At 45.4% G+C, this 20,841-nt stretch overlaps 3 protein-coding genes across 9 annotated transcripts in view; 1 reads left to right on the plus strand and 2 right to left on the minus strand.

The window, feature by feature from the left end:
• igfbp7 (insulin-like growth factor binding protein 7) overlaps positions 1 to 7,509 on the minus strand; it is a 30,879-nt gene extending 23,370 nt beyond the window's left edge. For 4 of the 6 annotated variants that reach the window (XM_047354474.1, XM_047354473.1, XM_047354470.1 and 1 more), the window contains exons 1-4: positions 6,851 to 7,509; positions 6,002 to 6,111; positions 5,752 to 5,859; positions 5,379 to 5,505 (exon numbers count right to left, since the gene is read on the minus strand). In XM_047354474.1, the coding sequence (XP_047210430.1) occupies positions 5,379 to 5,505; positions 5,752 to 5,859; positions 6,002 to 6,111; positions 6,851 to 7,268 (763 nt within the window). In that variant the 5' untranslated portion in view covers positions 7,269 to 7,509. Of the gene's footprint in view, positions 1 to 4,454; positions 4,896 to 5,378; positions 5,506 to 5,751; positions 5,860 to 6,001; positions 6,112 to 6,850 lie in introns of those variants that run through there. The other 2 variants (XM_047354476.1, XM_047354475.1) reach the window with 2 other exon arrangements.
• Positions 7,510 to 7,648: 139 nt separating this feature from the next.
• Positions 7,649 to 11,078, minus strand: LOC124860881 (cytochrome c oxidase assembly protein COX18, mitochondrial). Of its 2 annotated transcripts, none has more exons than XM_047354478.1 (6): positions 10,687 to 11,078; positions 10,044 to 10,144; positions 8,830 to 8,984; positions 8,645 to 8,760; positions 8,459 to 8,566; positions 7,649 to 8,193 (listed from the first exon to the last, which is right to left on the minus strand). In XM_047354478.1, the coding sequence occupies exons 1-6, from the start codon at positions 10,906 to 10,908 to the stop codon at positions 8,032 to 8,034; spliced, it is 864 nt and encodes a 287-aa protein (XP_047210434.1). In that variant the 5' UTR covers positions 10,909 to 11,078; the 3' UTR covers positions 7,649 to 8,031. The 2 variants fall into 2 exon arrangements, with proteins under 2 accessions (XP_047210434.1, XP_047210433.1); XM_047354477.1 differs by having other exon boundaries at positions 10,582 to 11,078.
• A 197-nt stretch (positions 11,079 to 11,275) lies between these two features.
• On the plus strand, positions 11,276 to 17,400 carry selenot2 (selenoprotein T, 2). Its single transcript, XM_047354479.1, has 5 exons — positions 11,276 to 11,510; positions 14,682 to 14,792; positions 15,066 to 15,192; positions 15,267 to 15,354; positions 15,694 to 17,400. Exons 1-5 carry the CDS (start codon positions 11,326 to 11,328, stop codon positions 15,813 to 15,815), a joined length of 633 nt encoding a protein of 210 aa, XP_047210435.1. The 5' UTR covers positions 11,276 to 11,325; the 3' UTR covers positions 15,816 to 17,400.
• Positions 17,401 to 20,841: the final 3,441 nt, after the last annotated feature.

Here is a 20,841-nt window from a genome sequence, read left to right on the forward strand (position 1 = left end):
ACCATTTACCAGTGGTTTTGGCACTGTGAGCAGGTGCCAAGTCGTGCTGAAAAATGAAATCTTCATCTCCATAAAGCTTTTCAGCAGATGGAAGCATGAAGTGCTCCAAAATCTCCTGCTAGCTAGCTGCATTGACCCTGCCCTTGATAAAACACAGTGGACCAACACCAGCAGCTGACACGGCACCCCAGACCATCACTGACTGTGGGTACTTGACACTGGACTTCTGGCATTTTGGCATTTCCTTCTCCCCAGTCTTCCTCCAGACTCTGGCACCTTGATTTCCGAATGACATGCAGAATTTGCTTTCATCCGAAAAAAGTACTTTGGACCACTGAGCAACAGTCCAGTGCTGCTTCTCTGTAGCCCAGGTCAGGCGCTTCTGCTGCTGTTTCTGGTTCAAAAGTGGCTTGACCTGGGGAATGCGGCACCTGTACCCCATTTCCTGCACACGCCTGTGCACGGTGGCTCTGGATGTTTCTACTCCAGACTCAGTCCACTGCTTCCGCAGGTCCCCCAAGGTCTGGAATCGGCCCTTCTCCACAATCTTCCTCAGGGTCCGGTCACCTCTTCTCGTTGTGCAGCGTTTTCTGCCACACTTTTTCCTTCCCACAGACTTCCCACTGAGGTGCCTTGATACAGCACTCTGGGAACAGCTTATTTGTTCAGAAATTTCTTTCTGTGTCTTACCCTCTTGCTTGAGGGTGTCAATAGTGGCCTTCTGGACAGCAGTCAGGTCGGCAGTCTTACCCATGATTGGGGTTTTGAGTGATGAACCAGGCTGGGAGTTTTAAAGGCCTCAGGAATCTTTTGCAGGTGTTTAGAGTTAACTCGTTGATTCAGATGATTAGGTTCATAGCTCGTTTGGAGACCCTTTTAATGATATGCTAATTTTGTGAGATAGGAATTTTGGGTTTTCATGAGCTGTATGCCACAATCATCCGTATTAAGACAATAAAAGACCTGAAATATTTCAGTTAGTGTGCAATGAATCTAAAATATATGAATGTTAAATTTTCATCATGACATCAGCCGCCTCAGGAGTCCCACAAGCCAACCACAGCCGATAGGACTCCTTCAGCTTGACAGCGTCCCTTACTGCCGGTGTCCACCACCGGGTTCGGGGATTGCCGCCGCGACAGGCACCACAGACCTTACGGCCGCAGCTATGGGCAGCAGCATCGACAATAGATGTGGAGAACATGGTTCACTTGGACTCTATGTCTCCAACATCCCCCGGAATCTGGTCAAAGCTCTCCCGGAGGTGAGAGTTGAATACATCCCTGGCCGAGGGCTCCGCCAGACATTCCCAGCAGACCCTCACTATGCGCTTGGGCCTGCCAAGTCTGTCCGGCTTTCTCCTCCTCCAGCGGATCCAACTCACCACCAGGTGATGATCAGTGGACAGCTCAGCCCCTCTCTTCACCCGAGTGTCCAAAACATGCGGCCAAAGGTCTGATGATACAACAACAAAGTCGATCATCGACCTCCTGCCTAGGGTGTTCTGGTGCCAAGTGCAATGATGGACACCCTTATGTTTGAACATGGTGTTCATTATGGACAATCAGTGACTAGCACAGAAGTCCAATAACAAAACACCACTCGGATTCAGATTGGGGAGGCGATTCCTCCCGATCACGCCTCTCCAGGTGTCAGTGTCGTTTCCCACGTGGGCGTTGAAGTCTCCCAGCAGAATAATGGAGTCCCCGGGAGGGGCACTATCCAGCACCCCCGACAGGGACGCCGAGAAGGCTGGGTACTCCGCACTACCACTCGGCCCGTAGGCTGAAATGATAATCAGAGAGTTGTCCCCAACCCGAAGGCGCAAGGATGCGACCCTCTCATCCACTGGGGTAAACCCCAACACGAGACGGCTGAGCTGGGGGGCAACAAGCAAACCCACCCCAGCCCGCCGCCTCTCCCCGTGGGCCACTCCAGAGTAGAAGAGAGTCCAACCCCTCTCAAGGAGATGGGTTCCAGAGCCCATGCTGTGCGTGGAGGCGAGCCCAACTATTTCTAGTCGATATCTCTCGACCTCCCACACAAGCTCAGGCTCCTTCCCCCCCAGCGAGGTGACATTCCACGTCCCTAGAGCCAGCCTAAGCATCTGGGGATCGGGCCGTTGAGGTCTCCACCTTCGTCCGCTGCCCAATCCTCTTTGCACTGGTCCCTCACGGTTCCCCCTGCAGGTGGTGGGCCCACTGGGGGATGGTCTCACGTCTCCCGTTCGGGCTTGGCCCGGCTGGGTCCCGCGAGGAGCAACCCGGCCACCAGGCGCTCTCCAGCGAGTCCCGACCCCAGACCTGGCTCCAAGGTGGGACCCAGCTCCGCCGTACCGGGCGACGTCACGTGCCTCGATTTTGTAGTCGTCATAAGGGGTTCTTGAACCGCTCTTTGTCTGACCCGTCACCTAGAGCCTGTTTGCCATGGGAGACCCTACCAGGGGCATTTAAGCCCCAGACAACATAGCCTCTAGGATCATTTGAGCACTCAAAGCCCTCCACCACGTTAAGGTGGCGGTTCAAGGAGGGGACCAAACACAACCAAAGCAATATTATTCAGGAACATTTTATTTGCTGGAATCTATTAATTACATTGAAATCCACCATGCAGATGTTAGGCTGTGCTGCCCCCTAGTGGCCTCCACCATGCAGATGTTAGGCTGTGCTGCCCCCTAGTGGCCTCCACCATGCAGATGTTAGGCTGTGCTGCCCCCTAGTGGCCTCCACCATGCAGATGTTAGGCTGTGCTGCCCCCTAGTGGCCTCCACCATGCAGATGTTAGGCTGTGCTGCCCCCTAGTGGCCTCCACCATGCAGATGTTAGGCTGTGCTGCCCCCTAGTGGCCTCCACCATGCAGACGTTAGGCTCTGCTGCCCCCTAGTGGCCTCCACCATGCAGATGTTAGGCTGTGCTGCCCCCTAGTGGCCTCCACCATGCAGAGGTTAGGCTGTGCTGCCCCCTAGTGGCCTCCACCATGCAGATGTTAGGCTGTGCTGCTCCCTAGTGGCCTCCACCATGCAGATGTTAGGCTGTGCTGCCCCCTAGTGGCCTCCACCATGCAGACGTTAGGCTCTGCTGGCCCCTAGTGGCCTCCACTATGCAGATGTTAGGCTGTGCTGCCCCCTAGTGGCCTCCACCATGCAGATGTTAGGCTGTGCTGCCCCCTAGTGGCCTCCACCATGCAGATGTTAGGCTGTGCTGCCCCCTAGTGGCCTCCACCATGCAGACGTTAGGCTCTGCTGCCCCCTGGTTGCTTCGTTATCTCTGTCTTAATGACATCAGCAGCAGCAGCAGCACACGGTCAGGGCAAACATAGTTTTACTAATAAAACAGGGATTTGTTTTAAACCTAGTTGTCTCTGGGAGTGAGCTGACCTGTGATGGTCAGTAGGTTCTGATTCTGTTTGGAATGTCAGGGTCTGAAGGTTCAGATGTTAGGACTTGTTTGCTGTAGATCCCCCAACTTTAGACCATCTGTTCTGAGGTGTGTTTGACTTCTGCTCGGTGTAGATGTTCAGGTTAATCAAGGCTTTGCTGCAGAGATGGATTTGATCCCTGGTGATGGTGAACAGCTTGTAAAAGGAGAGACCTGATGGAGGCTAGTGATGTCAGTCCTTTCATCCCAGTGATTTACCTTCCAAACAGCAGAAGGGACCGTTTCAGTTGGACATGGACCAACTAAGGTGTGAAAAGAAACACCATTAAAGGCTGGTGAAAGAAGTGTCAAGGAGTTCTCTGGGTAATGTGAGTCACATCCAGGTTCCTCCTTCAACCTCAATGAACAGAGGCTGCAGGAGACCCAGAACACATCGCTGCAGACTGACTGACAGCTCAGGTGGCCCGCTCACTGCAGCTCTGACAGCTGGTACCAGAGAGGTACCATCAGAAGATCAGAGATCCACCAAAAAAACACTGAGTTTATTTCTAAGTGTGATCTGCAGAATATGAAGCTAAGCTCAGCTTTTTATTCACTGCTAAATTAATAATAATGATAATTATTGACATTGTTAGTGTCAATCCCATGCAGCAAGAAGGTCCCGGGTTCGACTCCCAGCCGCTGGTCTTTCTGCATGGAGTTTGCATGTTCTCCCCGTGTATGGCTAAGTTCTCTCTGGATACTCCGGTTTCCTCCCACAGTCCAAAAACATGACTGGTCAATTGGTCTCTCTAAATTGGCCTGGGTTTGAATGAGTGTGTGCTTGGTTGTTTGTCCTGCATGCCTCTGTGTTGCCCTGCGATCGACTGGCGACCTGTCCAGGGTGACCCCGCCTCTCGCCCGTAGACTGCTAGGCATCAGCTCCCCAGTGACCCAATATGGAGGAAGCGGTTATTATTATTTATCTAAAGAATTATGTTTTTGAAAAGACAAGGAAATAGTTCAAATGACCATATTTAGACAAAAACTGCAGATGGAAAGTTTTAGAAACAGATCAATAATAAACAGCAAAATTAGTTTAACTTGGTAACAATCTCATTTATTGACTTTAGTTTCTAGAGAAAGAAAACCTAGTTTTAGCCATCTGAGTAAATTCACATAATGGAAAATCACATCTTCTTTTCATCCACAACAAAACAGTTTTTATCAAGAAGGAAAGCTTTAAAAGGTCAGATCCAGAACATAACCTGGCTGCAAACACACCTATTGTCCCTTTAATAGAACAAAAAACTGAGCTGAGCTGTGGTTCATTTCACCCTTCAAAATAAAAGTCAGAGAAACATCTGAGTTACTGCAGAAAGAAAACGTTAAAAAATAATTAAAAGTTTACAGTTAGAGAAAAAAATGAACCTTAGGATACTGAACAAATGTTAAAATACTTTAGAAGAAAAGAAACAGAAAATGTTAAACTGATGTTTTTGTTTTGATCCGCTGATCACAGCTCGGCCTCCTTCATCCCTGAAACAGAAACAAGTCTCCAGTCAGAGATTTACACACAGATGTTGTATCTGTGGACAGAAAGCTGTGCAGGAGAACGCCAGAGGAGAACATCTACCAGAGTAAAAATGGTTTTAAGAATGCTCAATGTCAATAAAACAGAATGTTGTATAATAACCAGTTCTGCTTCTCCTCTGACCCAGTGTTCTACGAAAGGAGAACAGAACCCTGCACGTCTCATAAATCTGTTCTTAATAGTGACTGAGAAGTCCTGATGTAGCTCATCATCCCAAAACACTTCCTCAGCTCGACTGGTTCAGACGTTAGTTCAACAGAACAACACTTTTTAACTGAGAAACACAATTATGGTTTGGTTCTGTTCTTCAACTTCAAATTGAAATCTGTCACACCAGGACTAACCAATCAGGATCAATGTGAGGTCAGACAATCAGGTGAAAATAAATTGTGTCCATCTGAGGATGATGATGTCCGAGTTGTTGTTACCTGCCTTGGCGATGATGTCATAGATGGAATCAACCAGGTGGATCGCTCCAATGGCCGACGCTTCACCTTTGGAGTTGGCAGCATGACACTCGTATGATCCTTCTTCTTCTTCAGTCAGTGGGGAGATCTGAAATAAGGCCAATAGATATGATTGGTCCAGCTGTGAAGATGACAGCACTGATAACAACTGGACCACCGGAGACACCAGGAACACCTTGCTGGTCATCTTACAGCGGGTGTAAAACCACTATTCATCTCCCAGTGGGGTCAGAACTGATTTCCAGGGATCATTCTGAGGTTCTGCTCAGACTGAGAGGCCACCAGCAGCTGCTGACTATGGGCTGAATAAGGACATGTAGGAATCATTACTAACCAGAACCCAGCCGGTCACTTGATGTTTCTCTGGTCCTCCTCTGGTCTGGATTGCCAGGTTGTCCCGATCTCCAGGAAGAAGCTCCGCCTTTCTCTTTCCACCAAGGATCTGGAAAGATGCCGCCAGCAGCGGCATCATCAGCACAGACAGGACATTTCTCATCATCTGATTGGCTGTAGGTGATGCTGCTGCCCCCTGATTGATCATTTTTTCCAAGTTAAATTAATAGGAAGGTGACAGATGGGCTCACCTTCTTCCAGGTGAGGACAGGTGTAGGCACACCCACAGCCTCACAGCTCAGGTACACCTGGGACCCGCTGACGTTGTACACCTGGCCTGGAGGAGTGACGATGACAGGAGCTGCAGACAGACAGACAGAGTTCAACTGAACAGGATTGGATCAGGACAGAACACGTCTCATCGTAGAAACCCGGTGACCTGACTGGAATGTGCTCAGTGAGGCTTTCAGTCTACAGTGAAATGTTGTGTTTGTAAGAGAACGGAGGGAGATCATCAGAGACCTGCAGGATTCCTCCGGCTGTTTAAATCTGGTTCAAAATCACAACCAGGGTTCAGGAGTTGTTACCAGCTAAATGTTCTGACCCGGAAAAACGGGCCAATAAAAATGATGACATGAATCAAACTGATGGGTAGACTGATGAACTTTTCTTTATGAAACATACATCTGCTTAGTGCGAATCTTTGGTCCCTGAGGGCTGAGAGACGTTACTGAGTTCTGCAACAGAACCAACTGGAACAATGGCAGAAGAAGCTCATTCGGTATGGAGCATGAAGAGACAACTTCCCATCGCCCGGATCCATCCAAAACATTCAAAGGATCCCGGATGTCACAAAACCATCTGATGTGGTGCTTCCCGTTTCCTGAAACTTCACCACAACCTGCCTCCTAAATAAATAGTTGTAATTGTTTGACTCTTGGTGCTCCTCTCTAACCGAATCCTAGCCAAGATGATTTCCTAGAACACCTGTTTGGTCCTAGTGCAGCAGAACTGATTCCAGATTCTGACCTGTGGTCCCTCACACCTATTCTAGGTCCTACCTGTTGTAGTCAGTCACACCTGGTAGTTCTCGGTCTCACCTGAGGCGCAGCGGCCTTTGTTCTGGATGTTGATGGGTTCTTTGCCCTCTGACCTGCTCGCGGTCTTCAGTGCGCAGGCGCTCTTGTACGTGGTTCCGTCGGTTCCGCAGACTTCGTAGTTGCTCTTGCACGCGCACACGCCGGTCTTGCTCTTCTTGTCGTCATCGCTTCTGACGCACTCCAGTCCGGAGCCGCAGCGACGCGCTGCCCCGCGGCGACCACCGCACAGCTCTCCCTCCGCCGCGGCGCAAACCGCGCAGCAGCCGCAGGAGTCCCGCAGCGACCCGGCGGGACAACCCTCAGCCGGGAGAGGAGCACACTGAGCCGGGTCACAGGGAGCGCAACCCGGACCGGCCCACAGAACCGGGAGCAGGAACAGCAGAGGGACCAAAAACGAGGAGAGGCGGCGTGATTTCATGACGCTCAGATGAAATCTGGACAGGACTCGGATCTGAATCCGTGGGAGCGTTGATGAGTCCGCTGACTCCGCCTCACAGCCAGAACTGGTCCCAGATCGGAACAGCCCGAACTTCCTGCTGCAGATGGGTTTTTATTTAAATCAAATTAAACAGATGAAAGATCCACGGATTTTTGATTACTGATTAAATCAGGTTACTGGTTCCGATCAGAAGTTCTCTCCGCATTCCTCACATTCAGATCCCAGTTTGTCCCAGACTGCCAGTCTGGGAAAACAGGAAACATTCCAGTCAGAGCTTGGGAGTGTTTCCTTCCTGTTATTGTTTAATAAAGATTCACAGAACATGTCGACACAAGAACCCAAACAAAACACACAAAACCTGGGTTCTAACCAGAACATGGTTTAATCAGAACAATTTAAACCCAAACAGAAACCTGTGTTCTGCACTGCGAGTTCTAACCAGAACATAATTTAAAACAGAACATTTCAACAGAACCTTGTTTGAACAAAGTTTTCAGCAGAACACAAACAGGACTACAGAACTTTATTGGCAGAACAGATTTCTGATGATCAGAACATTTAAAGAGTACCACATGAAGCTCCTCTATTAGAGTTCCATCTGAACCGAGAGGGATGAGGAGCTGGAGAGTTTTCTTTGGAACCCTGAGGTGGTACTGAATGTAGAACTGAGTGGAACCCAGAGAATTACTGAACCCAGGGTGGTACTGAGCAAGGTACTTGGTAGAACCCAGGAAGATGGTTCCTACTTCCAGTACTTGTTGATGAAGGACAACAGAAGGTCTCTGTATGGAGTTTCGGATCGCTGAGCCGGAAGTCGGAAGATTCTGTGGACTGTCGGTGAACGAAGTAGGAGGTTGTGACTGAAACCAACCAGACTGGAGTAAAACCAGTACAGCGCCATTGACTGGGAGGACAGAAATAGGATGTTAGAAAGCTTAAACTTTTCAAAATAAAAAGCTTGAGCTACAGCAGGTCAAACAGCTGTTCCAACGTAAATACATAGCACCTGGGGATCCATTCTGATCTGTAAAATTTGGATAATGGACCCGAAACCAGAATGTGGTCACAGTCTGGATCGGGTTCTGATCCAGATCTCAGAAAGGAGGCCATTAATTAGGTGAACCAGCCCAGCTCTGACTTGGCAGCATACAGAGGACTCATTAACTCACAGATGGGACGGAGGCGGCGATGGGGATCATTAAAACTGAGAACCCTCTGAACCCGTTCAGAACCAGTCGCTGGAAACTTGATGCTCTGACTCTCTGCAGGGCGAACACCTAAAGAAAAAGAAAGACTGCTTACCCAGTCTGATGACATCACAGCTCAGATTATCACAGCTCCGCCCCCAAACCTACCTCCAAAATGAGCAGGTTGGTGAGGCCCAGAAAGACCGGCAGGATCCAGGTGGAGTCTGGTACAGTGAGGTCTGAGAACCAGAGAGCGCCACCTGCTGCCAGCTCACCTTGCAGGGCTGCACAAAAACAAAGAGATCAAACCACAACCAGAGCTGATCTAGAATTCGCTCGGCCCAGGTTCCTACCTGAATGATCCAAGCTGAGGTTCCGGAGGGCCAGAGACAGACTGACCCAGAGGGGCAGCTGGACCCACACCAGCAAACTAGCTTTAAAGGGATGACAATTATCACGGATGTAGAGCTGAGAAACTAGACGACGCAGGTTCTTCTGGAACTGGACCCTGTACACAGAACCAGAACCGTTTCTGATCCTGAAATACTCCCTCAGTAATAAAACTCTGGTTCAGTTCTAGACTCAGATTTCCTTAAAAATGTGAAAAATAACGTTTATAATCTGAACTCCAAGGAAGAACCTGGACTGGCTTACTCTAAATGTTCTGATTGAGATTTGGTTTCCAGTCTCCATGACCAACCAGTTAATACTTCAAATAAGTAGAGCTCTGGTAGAACCAAAACCATAAGAACCTAAATGCTGCTAGACGAAGAACTAATTCAGAATATGAACTTAGTGGAACCCAAATATTAAAACTGGGTCACGGAGAATGACCCGGCAGGACCATGTGGGTTGGTTTGTTTCTCGTTACTTTCAGGGTCCAATTAAAAATGTTACTTTTAGATTTTAAATCACTTCATGGTCAAGCTCCTCCTGAGCAGCTGTTTACTCATGATCCAAGAAGAACCAGGAGAACCAGTGGAAAACTGGTCTCCCATCCTAGGACTAAACGTTCCCGGGTCCCCACTATAAATGAGTTCCTCCTACGGGAGTACTTTATTGCCTATATCATGACTAACAGCCGTCATTTACTGCTCAAAGCTGCTGAGAACATCCTGACCTGAGATGAACCCTTTCTCCAACCTGAAGCCTGCTGTGACCTCTGTAACCTCTCCCTCTCAGGGTCACAATACATGTTATATCTGAGATTTATGCTCACACATACAAACTTAACACATAGTATGAAACTAAATGATTTTAATTCTCAACAATTTGTTGAGGTAAATAAATCTGCTGCAGGTCCAGATGCTGGACTAATCTGCCTCTAAATATTCAATCTGTGTGAGTTCTGGAGAACTTTAAACCACTACTGAAGACCCATTTTCTGAACTGGTTTTCAGCACACGTTGATCCAAACGCTTTAACAGCTGTTTTAATAGTTTTTATTCTCTTTTATTTGGTTTTAATTCTCATTAATATCTGAATTACTTCACTATGATGCCTTTCTGTTCATGTTGGATGATTTGAGCCTGTAAAGTTCTCTATGCAGCAGCAGCTGGTTCCTCACCTGCTCTCCTTCTCCTTCCAGCCTCTTTCTCTGCCTCGGACTGAAACTTCATATCGAAGCCTCTTGGCCAGTTCAGAGATCTCCACCTGCAGCGCCTCCACCTGCACAGCATTTGAAGGTTGCTATGGTTACCATGAAAGGAAGCAGGTGACCTGGGGCCTCTTCTACAGAGCAGGTTCAACATAATCCGTGTTTCTTCAGAAAATTTGATCCAACTGGTCCTAACACTGAGTTCTCTGTATTATTAAGCTGGATTAGTTACATATTCAGGTCCAACTTGACATTTTCAGTATTGCAAAGCTGGTTAACTTTTTACATGATGCTGTAAATATAAACCTGATAACTTTAACCTGGTTTGGGTCAGTCTTAGGTGGGTCACTATCAGGTGGTTCAGTGTAAATTCAATTCAATTCAAAAATACTTTATTAATCCCAAAGGGAAATTAAAGCAAGTCAGTCTCAGGTTGATCAGGTTCTGGTAGGTCGGTTTCAGGCGGGTCGGTCCCGGGAGAGTCAGTCGCAGTCTAGGGTACACCCACCTTGGCAATGATAATCAGCTGATAGGCGGCCAGCGGCAGGGTGATAAAGGTCCTAACAGACACTGTTGCCATAGCGATGCTCAGCCACCATGGCAACCCGCTCACCTGGTGCACACTGACCAAGAAGTTCTCACACAGATGAACTGGAGCAGAGTCTGACAGGCTACCGTACCAACCACCTGCGCCGTTGGCACCGCCCACCCCCGACGCTGTCCTCACGCGTGACTCGGTTGTACAGGTAAGGGAAGGAGTAGCCCACCTGCCGAGGAGTTCACGTACTCGGGGCTGCAGGACTCTGCACCTCACGAGCCCCCCCACGGAGAGCATGGTGTCCACGTGACTTTTGCTTCAACTGACAGGCGCGCTCATGGTCTCCAGTCCTTCAGAGTGAAGAAAACTCCTATTCCTCACCTTCATCAGCAGTCCGCTCCATAGCTACCCATAACCGGCCGAGCGTCACGTAGACATGACGTCCCTCGGATCACTCCGGCGCGGAGGTATGACGTAAGAATGTTGAAAAAAATTTAAAACAAAATAAAGACCAAACCAAAAAAAAAAAAACACAAAAAACTGAAAAAAAAGATAAAGCGATATTTATTAGTTAGCTGTCTGATGGCAGCTCACCGGAAACCGCGACCTTCTCTCCTTTTCAAGAAAAGCCTGCAGTGGCTCTGAAGAGTGGCCGCGTGAAGCACTTATTGTGAAGGTCTTCACCGGAAGTGCCCCACGAGGAGGACAGCAATCATGGCGGAGTTCGGTTCGGGCGGCCTACTCGCGGCTCTGTTGCTCTTCGCGGCCCTAACCCTGCGGGACGTTTATGTAGGTCGGTCGGACCTCAAAACCGGCCTTTCTCCGGAAACGGAACCAGAGACCGTGAAACCCCCAAAAGCAGCATTTTACTCTGGCCCGGTGCTCCGGTTCCGCTACTGGTGAGTTAGCAATCAGCACGTTGACGTCACTCTGACTAAATAAACATGAGTTAAATGAACGTAAGAGGGGCAATGCTGCATGTTTACAGTAATAAATTGAGCGTTAATAATTAAATAATTAAAGGCGGGATTCTGATCAATGTTTCAGTCAAGAAAACACGGAAGAAACGGGACGTCGTGCTGCTTTTTATCTTCAGTCACCTACTAAACTGAATAAACTCATTATTCTAATGTAACTAAATACATTTGACTTAGAAAAATCGACATATGTTGCAAAAAGAATGATGTAAAATAAAAAAGTAAATATTAGACGTTTTCTTATCCAGTAAAAACTTTAGCATGAGGGTGGGCAAGGTCATGCCCCTGGCCTAAAGGCCACGTCATTCCAGAAGAAATGTCTTAATTACCATAAAATCGAGATGATTTAACTATTCCAAATCACTGTTACTAAAATCACAATATTAAATCTCATCTAATTACATTTCATTTAGACTTTTAAAATGTTCTTCTTTCACTTTAGGAAGGACATGATATGAGGATAATTCTCTTGTAATTCTAACTTTATTTTTTTAAATGTGTAAAACAATTAAAATAAATGGATAGAAAATAAAAACATAAACCAAATGCTAATAATGTTTGTGTTATTGAATATGTAAGGATGTCTTACATGTTATTCCATGTATAAAATGATCCACTGGGGTAATTATTGGGACCACAGCCCAGCCAAAACCTATAAAGGCAGGATGTCTTTTGCAGCACTGGAACCGTGTCCTGGGTCAGGTTACGGTTCACAGAGCTGCTCTGCACAGGGCTTCCGAATTCTAGAGCTGACACCATCTGGACCTGCAACCTTGTTCAGGTTTATTCTATCCATCTGTCTCTTCAAGTGATTCCTAAGACAAACAGGTGAAGAGGACCTTGAGGGATGTACCAGCATCTCCTGACGTGGTGAAAAACGATAATGTAGCAGCACCAGGATCCATGACTATGGCAGAACATGAGAATGTTGACGTGTGACCGGAAGGCTGCGGGTCAAGGGAGGGTGGGAGGCCTGTTAGGCTAGTGAAATAGGAGTGGGATGGTTATCTTGTTCCTGAGCTAAACCTATTGAGCAGTATGTTAAATTAAAAATACTTTAATTAAATGTTGTTATAGCTCATATTATGAAGGTTTCCTCAAAGAGTCGTTGTAGATGCTGATGGCTGTGGGCAGGAAGGATCTCCTGTAGCGCTCCGTCTTACAGCAGATCTGAAGAAGCCTCTGACTGAAGACACTCTGTTGTTGTAGGACAGTCTCATGAAGAGGATGCTCAGGGTTCTCCATAATGTTCTTCATTTTATGAAGAATCCTTCTTTCCACAATGATCTCCAGAGGTTCTAGAGGAGTCCCCAGAACAGAACCAGCCTTTTTTATCAGCTTATTGAGCTTTTTTAAGTCCCTGGTTCTGATGCTGCTTCCCCAGCAGATGATGGTAGAAGAGATCTGATTCTCCACAACAGACTTATAGAAGATCTGCAGCATCTTGCTGCAAACACCAAAGGACCTAAGCTTCCTCAACAAGTACAGTCTGCTCTGTCCCTTCTTGTAGATGGCTTCACAGTTGCATCTCCACTCTAGTCTGTTGTCCAGGTGAACACCGAGGTATTTATACTCCTCCACCACCTCCACTTCTTCTCCCATGATGGAAATAGTTTTTGACTTATTCCTGTTTCTCTTAAAATCTACAATCATCTCCTTTGTTTTAGTTACGTTCAAAATGAGATGATTGTTTCCACACCATGCCACAAAGAGGTCCACCACCTTCTTTTACTCAGCTTCTTGTCCATCTCTGATCCACCAACAACTCCAGAATCATCCGAGTATTTCTGCAGATGACAGGAGTCTGTCTTGTCCTGGAAGTCTGAGGTGTTCAGAGTGAAAAGGAATGGTGAGAGTACCGTCCCCTGTGGTGCTCCTGTGCTGCTGACTACCTGGTTAGACTCACAACCCTTCAGTCTCACAAACTGTGGTCTGTTTGTCAGGTAGTCTTTGATCCAGGAGATTGTTGAGGCCTCCACCTGAGTCTTCTGGAGTTTCTGACAAAGCAAATCAGGTTGGATTGTATTAAATGTTCTGGAGAAATCAAAGAACATGATCCTCACAGTGCTGCTGGCTTTGTCCAGATGATAGTGGGTTTGTTGAAGCAGGTGTATGATGGCATCTTCAACTCCAACTCCACAGCGATAAGCAAACTGAAGGGGGTCCTGATAGATTATTATTTGCTTACTCAGGTGGACCAACAGGAGTCTCTCTAGGACCTTCATGATGTGAGATGTCAGGGCAACAGGTCTATAGTCATTGAGGACTGATGGGTGAGTTTTCTTTGGTACCGGAACAAGACAGGAGGTCTTCCACAACACCGGAACCTTCTTCTGGGCCAGGCTAAGGTTGAAGAGGTGCTGCAGAATCCCACAGAGCTGCTCTGCACAGACCTTCAGGACTCTAGGGCTGACATGATCTGGACCTGCAGGCTTATTCTGGTTCAGTCAGTCATTGGCTTTGTCCAGATTTCTTTCTGTTTGATCCGTCTGCTTGAAGCCTATGATCTTCATCGTTCATCTCATGTTTCCATTGTTTTTCTGGCGTTTGCTCTCCAGCTTTTTCTTTATTCCTCCTTACCTTCTCTAATGTTGATAATGATTTGTTTTTATGCCATCCTCAGAAATTCCCTGTTTCCCTTCCGGAAAGCTCCATTTTCCTCTTGTTCACTTCTTTCAGGCCACTGATGATACGAGGTTTTTCTATCAAGGAACCATCTCACTGTTCTGGTGAGCATGGTAATAGGAAGTCACACTTTCAGTCCTAGTATTGATGCTCTCTCCATGTGGCTTACAGAGTACATTCCAGTCTGTAGCTTAAAGCGATCCTCACAGGTTTTCTTCAGCTTTCTGTGACTCCTGTTGAGAAACTGTAGAGACGTTTGAAGTTTAGATGAGAGGGAAGGTTTGGTTAAAATCTCCAGATGTCACCACAAATACATTAGGTTGTCTGTAACTTGGCGACAACTGAGCCGATGACATCACACGCAGAGTCAGCAACAACTAACTGAAGAATGTATTTTATGAATGTTGGGGTGGAAAGAGTTAAGATGGAATGTGATCATCATCTGATGGACCTGTGTGTGTTTTCTAGTATTTCCTGAGGTTACAGTAAAGTCTTCCAGGAATACTCCCAGGCCATCAGCCAGGTGTATCCAGACATCCGGATCCAGGGGGAAAACTACCCCCCCATCCCCTTCAACAGGTGAGTGTGACATGACTACAGCACACCTAGAGATCTAGTAAGGCTTTACTGGGGACATCTGATTCATTTTGTTTTTGTAATTTAGTCGACGGTTCAGGATAACTTGACCGCTGACAGCGTAGGATAAACTCAGAGTAACCTGAGCCTCTCTGACTGACAGCTTTATGAAAAGGAATTTGTGGGTCCTGGTCCTGGTCCTGGTTCTAGAGCAGACTGTGAGAATTAAACCTCCTGAAACTAACACCAGAAGATTCATCTGCTTTTCCTCCTCAGGTTTGTCGGTAACATGATCTCCTACCTGAAGCTCATCTCCATCCTCCTCATGATCAGTGGTCAGAACCCCTTTACATTCCTTGGTACTGACACACCTGCAGTTTGGGCCTGGAGTCAGAACAACAAGGTACCAGGACCTCTCTGCCGTTACCATAACAACAGATGCTGTACATGATGATGTTGGTGTTTCCTGTTTGTCAGATCTTCTCGTGTCTGATGGCCTTCTTCATCTGTAACCTGATGGAGACTCACTTCCTGTCTACGGGAGCCTTCGAGGTCACTCTGAATGGTGAGTACTAATTGGTGCAGAGCCATGCACCCTTCAGTGTAAATTTCAAACATTGGTTCCTTCTGAGACATGAATATCTAACTCATCTGAGAACATTGGAGGTTCTTCCAGATCATCGAGTTCAGGATCATGAACTGCTTCTTGTTGATGATGGATAAACTGGATCTGTAGATGATGATGATGAGTCACTTTGTAGATGTTTTTACAAACACTTGCAGGCAGCTATTTCTGCCGAGGGTGGAACAACCAGGTCTAGGGTTTGACCAGAAAGATCATACCATCAGAATACATCCATGTTCCAGGTTTCCCAGGTGTAATGCTGTTCGTTGTTCCCTTTAGACGTTCCTGTGTGGTCCAAGCTTCAGTCCGGTTACGTGCCAAACATCCAGGAGATGTTCCAAATCCTTGACACACACCTGAAGATGAACCAGAAAGATGGCATGACCTTCACCCCCACTTAGAGCTGAACAGCAGATCTCTCCCAGGGTGGGGTTAGACATTCATCTGTCTCATTGTCTTCTCAGCCATGCTGCATTTAGGTGTCCTTGCTCTGTGGGACGTACAGCTGTTGGCGTTCATGAAGGTGCGGCCTTAAAGCAGATCTGCTGGGCTGCGCCGGATGTCTCCGCCTCCATGCAACATTCCCACAATGCACCGGATTGTCACATGATTAGGTGAAGCCGTGTGAACTATGGTCACATGTTTCCTCACTGTCAGCTCATTTGTTGTTGGTGAAGTCATGTTGTTAACTTTTGTTTATGGATCCAGTGTCAATCCCGATCTATGGTCTGGTTCTGGTACCATTGAATAGGTTCTTTTCTTCCAACAATGAACTTTATGTTTTTTTTAATGTTTGGGTTTTTATTCAGAAAACAGAAAGTTGATCACCTCAATGTTGATGGTCATCTGATTGTTGACTACAGTTCAAATAAAAGGCGGATGTTAAAGAAAAGTTTGCTATTTTCTCCTTCTATGTTCTGCTTAGTGGGTTTCATATGAAGCATGTTCCTCTGGCAGAATCAGAACCGGGTATGGTATAGATTTGTTAGTGTCGTCAGAGCTTTGATCCAATGACATTTTGTCTTTAGTTTTAGATCTTTAAATGGGGAGAGATGGACAAGTAGCCCATCGTAACCAAAATAAGGCCGATCACTGACATGACCCACTCAAAACTTTTCCGTTTCATTATGACGATAGATTGTCAGTTTGTACCAACCTTACAGCCATGTTGGATGGAGAACCTCATCTGAACTACACAAAGGGAGTGGTAAAACTCTGAATCCCAGAATGCACAGCATTAACCTACTTTTAGGACAGCGCCAGGAAGGAGGAGTCATAGCTGCTGACATCGTCACGGGGGGGGGGCGCAGTCCTGATCGCTCTGTTACCAGCGTTTCATCCGGGGCGGCATGAGGAAACATGCAGGTGAACATCGGAACGTCCTGATCCAAAGTTGAGCATGATCTGATGTTCAATTGTAAACCGGCCAAAATAAGACTAGTGGCCGTAACCTTCCTGCTCATATGGATGTTAATACACGTAGATTTTAAGGCGTTGCTGAATGAGCTATTTTGTTTAGGTCAGATGAACCACTGCTCTGAATGTGACGTCACGACCCCCTCTGTTCGTTTGTCCGCCATCTTGTGAGTGGCAATAGACGTTACTGTCAGCAGCCCATCACTTTATTTGGAAATGATCTATTGTGGTGGTGAGTTAACATTAAAAATCGGTTGTCCACAAGGTTATTAATTTCCAATTCAGCAAATAATGTTTTTTAAATATTTTACTAAAATGTTTAATTTCCCTTTGTGAATTGCGTTGGGAACTGGTTGTTAGACCCATACAAATAGTTTTAATCAGTTTCAAACTAATTTGACCTCATCTGAAATTCAAGACAAACCTTGGTTCTAAAACATAAATATCTACTATTAGTTTTCCTTATTCATTCATTTTTAGTTAAGTGTTTTTGGCCAAGTTGAAGAGTTTGACTGAAATATTGTAGCTTGAAGTTGGATTATTTTTGTTAATAAATCATTTTAATTTGGAGAGAAGTTCTTGTGTGTTTGTTCTGTAAATGTTTGCAGTGTTTCCTGTTACAGAACACCCTAACTTGTATCGTCTTCCATCTATTCTGTAATACCGCCTTAATGGACCGGGATTATCGGAAAAATACCTGACAGACTAAAAGTTGTTTGGCTGATGATTCCTAGTCAGGTGGTTAATCTGACTAGAAATATAATATTCTAACTTTATTAGTGATTTTGTTGTTAATTATAATGATTAATAAATGCTAATATCCAAACATTGTTGCAAAACAGTCAAATACGGTTTATACTGAAACATTAATGGGCCAAATCAAGATTAGATTTCAGCTATTCTTAGAAATGCAGCCATTTCTTTATCTTCCTCTAGCGAAACAGTGTGATTAAACTCTGCCAGCTTCTGATCAGTGTTTAAAGGTTAATGGAAATTCAACTTCAGCCTTGTGAAAATGAATTTTTCTGCAGTGAAATCAAAACCACAGTTCCAATTGTTATGAAGATTCAAGTCTATTACAAGAATTTTTAAGAGTCTGACAGGCTTCCATTAAAAACTGCTTAACCAGATAATCATGAAAACAGTTCGTTGAATAAATTACGAATAAAATAAACTGTAAAAATCCTTTAATAAGTCAGTCTAATTAACACTTTCCCGTCTCCAGACTTCAATAACATGTACATTGCCAAAGCTAAGGATACATACAGGTCCTTCTCAAAATATTAGCATATTGTGATAAAGTTCATTATTTTCCATAATGTCATGATGAAAATTTAACATTTATATATTTTAGATTCATTGCACACTAACTGAAATATTTCAGGTCTTTTATTGTCTTAATACGGATGATTTTGGCATACAGCTCATGAAAACCCAAAATTCCTATCTCACAAAATTAGCATATCATTAAAAGGGTCTCTAAACGAGCTATGAACCAAATCATCTGAATCAACGAGTTAACTCTAAACACCTGCAAAAGATTCCTGAGACCTTTAAAACTCCCAGTCTGGTTCATCACTCAAAACCCCAATCATGGGTAAGACTGCCGACCTGACTGCTGTCCAGAAGGCCACTATTGACACCCTCAAGCAAGAGGGTAAGACACAGAAAGACATTTCTGAACGAATAGGCTGTTCCCAGAGTGCTGTATCAAGGCACCTCAGTGGGAAGTCTGTGGGAAGGAAAAAGTGTGGCAGAAAACGCTGCACAACGAGAAGAGGTGACCGGACCCTGAGGAAGATTGTGGAGAAGGGCCGATTCCAGACCTTGGGGGACCTGCGGAAGCAGTGGACTGAGTCTGGAGTAGAAACATCCAGAACCACCGTGCACAGGCGTGTGCAGGAAATGGGCTACAGGTGCCGCATTCCCCAGGTCAAGCCCCTTTTGAACCAGAAACAGCGGCAGAAGCGCCTGACCTGGGCTACAGAGAAGCAGCAGGGTTTAACTTAATTTTCCAACTTTATTTTGTAGAGAACAATAAGACCACATCGAACCAAAGTGTTGTACAGAGTCAGAAATTAAACACGGCTCACAGGACAAAAATACAATTAAAACATGAGTAGAAAACACAGTGAGACACATGAAGTCACATAAAGAATAAAGTCCATAGAATTAAAAAAACATCAAGGAAAATAAAATCAACTGCAGAAAGTGTTAAAAGACAAGCAGAATCGATGAGTTTTAAAAGCAGACAATGAAGAGGCCTGTCTGCGACTGAGCGCCAGTTTGGGGACTGCTGGACTTGAACCTTGATCCCCCCTGAGCTCAAGCCTAGCCGCTGGTCAGCTGATCTGAGTGAGAGGGTCGGTCCGTAGGATCCTGCCGCTCAGAAAGGGAGGGTGGGTCCAGTCCAAGACTTAAAAACAAAATAATTTCAAAATGGATCCTGAAATGTCCAGGCAGCTAGCGGAGTGAGGATAAAGGTGTGCTAGTTAAACGTTGTGCAGCAACACCTTAAACCGTATGCAGCTGGTCAATGGAGGTCCCACTAACCCCCATATAAAGTGACTGTAATCCAGCCGAGTTTTGACAAAGGTATGGATTACTGTCTCAAAGTGCTTCCTTGGGAGGATGGGTTTCATCCCATCATGAGCTCAGGATCCAGTGTGACCACCAAGCTTCTCACAGGCTGCTTGCTGTACTGGGCCAAGGAAGCTCAGTCCGCAGGAGAGGACCTAATAGTGCTTTCAAAAAACATTTTTCAACAAGCTCATGGTGATGTCATATCTTCTGTTTCTTTCCTGTTATTGTTGCTCCATCAACTGTATGACTGTCGCTGCATCAATGCTTTTATTTTGCTTAGTTTTTTCATTCACAAAAATCCTCCATTCAGATGCCTTTTCTGTCTTTTATAAAGTGCTTAGCTTTTTGTTAAAACTCACTGAAAAGACAAAGCTGTGTTTTTACATTTTTTAAGTATAAACTTATTAATAACCCCTGGTCTATTTCATTACCTAGAACTTAGCTCTCAGTGGGCTAGAAAACGTTTGGAAGGATACATTTACTGGCTATTTGATGATTTCATAAAGAACATAAATTCACAGAGGTGGAAAATTACTCTGAACCAAACTACAACCAGGTTCTGGTTCTGAAACATTGGTTTAAAGGATGTAAAACTGTTTTTTGAGGTTTGCCAGCGAGGTTTACTTAAATAAACAGTGTCTACCTAACTAGGACCACTGTGTTGTTAGAAAGGTTTTAGCAGGGCTCCTGAATACACATCTGATGCTGTAAAACTGTTATTAAAAAGCTGGTTGGGTGAAAATCATTGACTTCATTCTTTGGTAAATACAAAATTTTCCATAACAGAGGACTGATCTGGATCATGACAGATCCGGGTGGTTGGTGGTACTTGATCCAAAGTTTAAACAATTGGGTGGAGGTTTTTTATTTCTGATAAAGGCAACAGATACTGCTTGTGAGCCACAACCTCTTCTCCATTTAATCTGATGATAATTACACTAAAATAAAGTTCTTAATCAAGAAAAACTGCTTTGGCACTGTTACTGAGCTGCTGCTTTACAAACATGACATATAGTTTACAGTTTCAGAATCCTGAAGAAAACTAGAATTTAGATTATTAAAATCCAAAAGGAAAATAGGAAAGATGAGAAGAACAGTTCCGGGACAAGAGAGAGGAGACAATTATGTCATGACTCAGACTTGGGCATACTGGACTAAACACCTTATTTATAAAAGGGAAACACCAGGCAGGAAATGTGACAGAGGGGAAGATGAGACAATAAAACAGGTTTCTTTCATTGTCAGAATTATCAGGATCAGAGAAATCAACTAATTCAAAACCTCAATTAAATGAAAATAAAACTAGGCTTTGTTGACTTATTTCACAACGACTCGGGAAGGAAAAGCTACTAGGATTAATCTCACATAGGAACAGTTCACACCCCTACCAGGTGGTGGCGGTAATGCACCAATAAGTTGTTTCCTAAC

The sequence above is a fragment of the Girardinichthys multiradiatus genome, chromosome 23, assembly GCF_021462225.1.
Source record: "Girardinichthys multiradiatus isolate DD_20200921_A chromosome 23, DD_fGirMul_XY1, whole genome shotgun sequence".
Lineage (NCBI taxonomy): Eukaryota > Metazoa > Chordata > Actinopteri > Cyprinodontiformes > Goodeidae > Girardinichthys > Girardinichthys multiradiatus.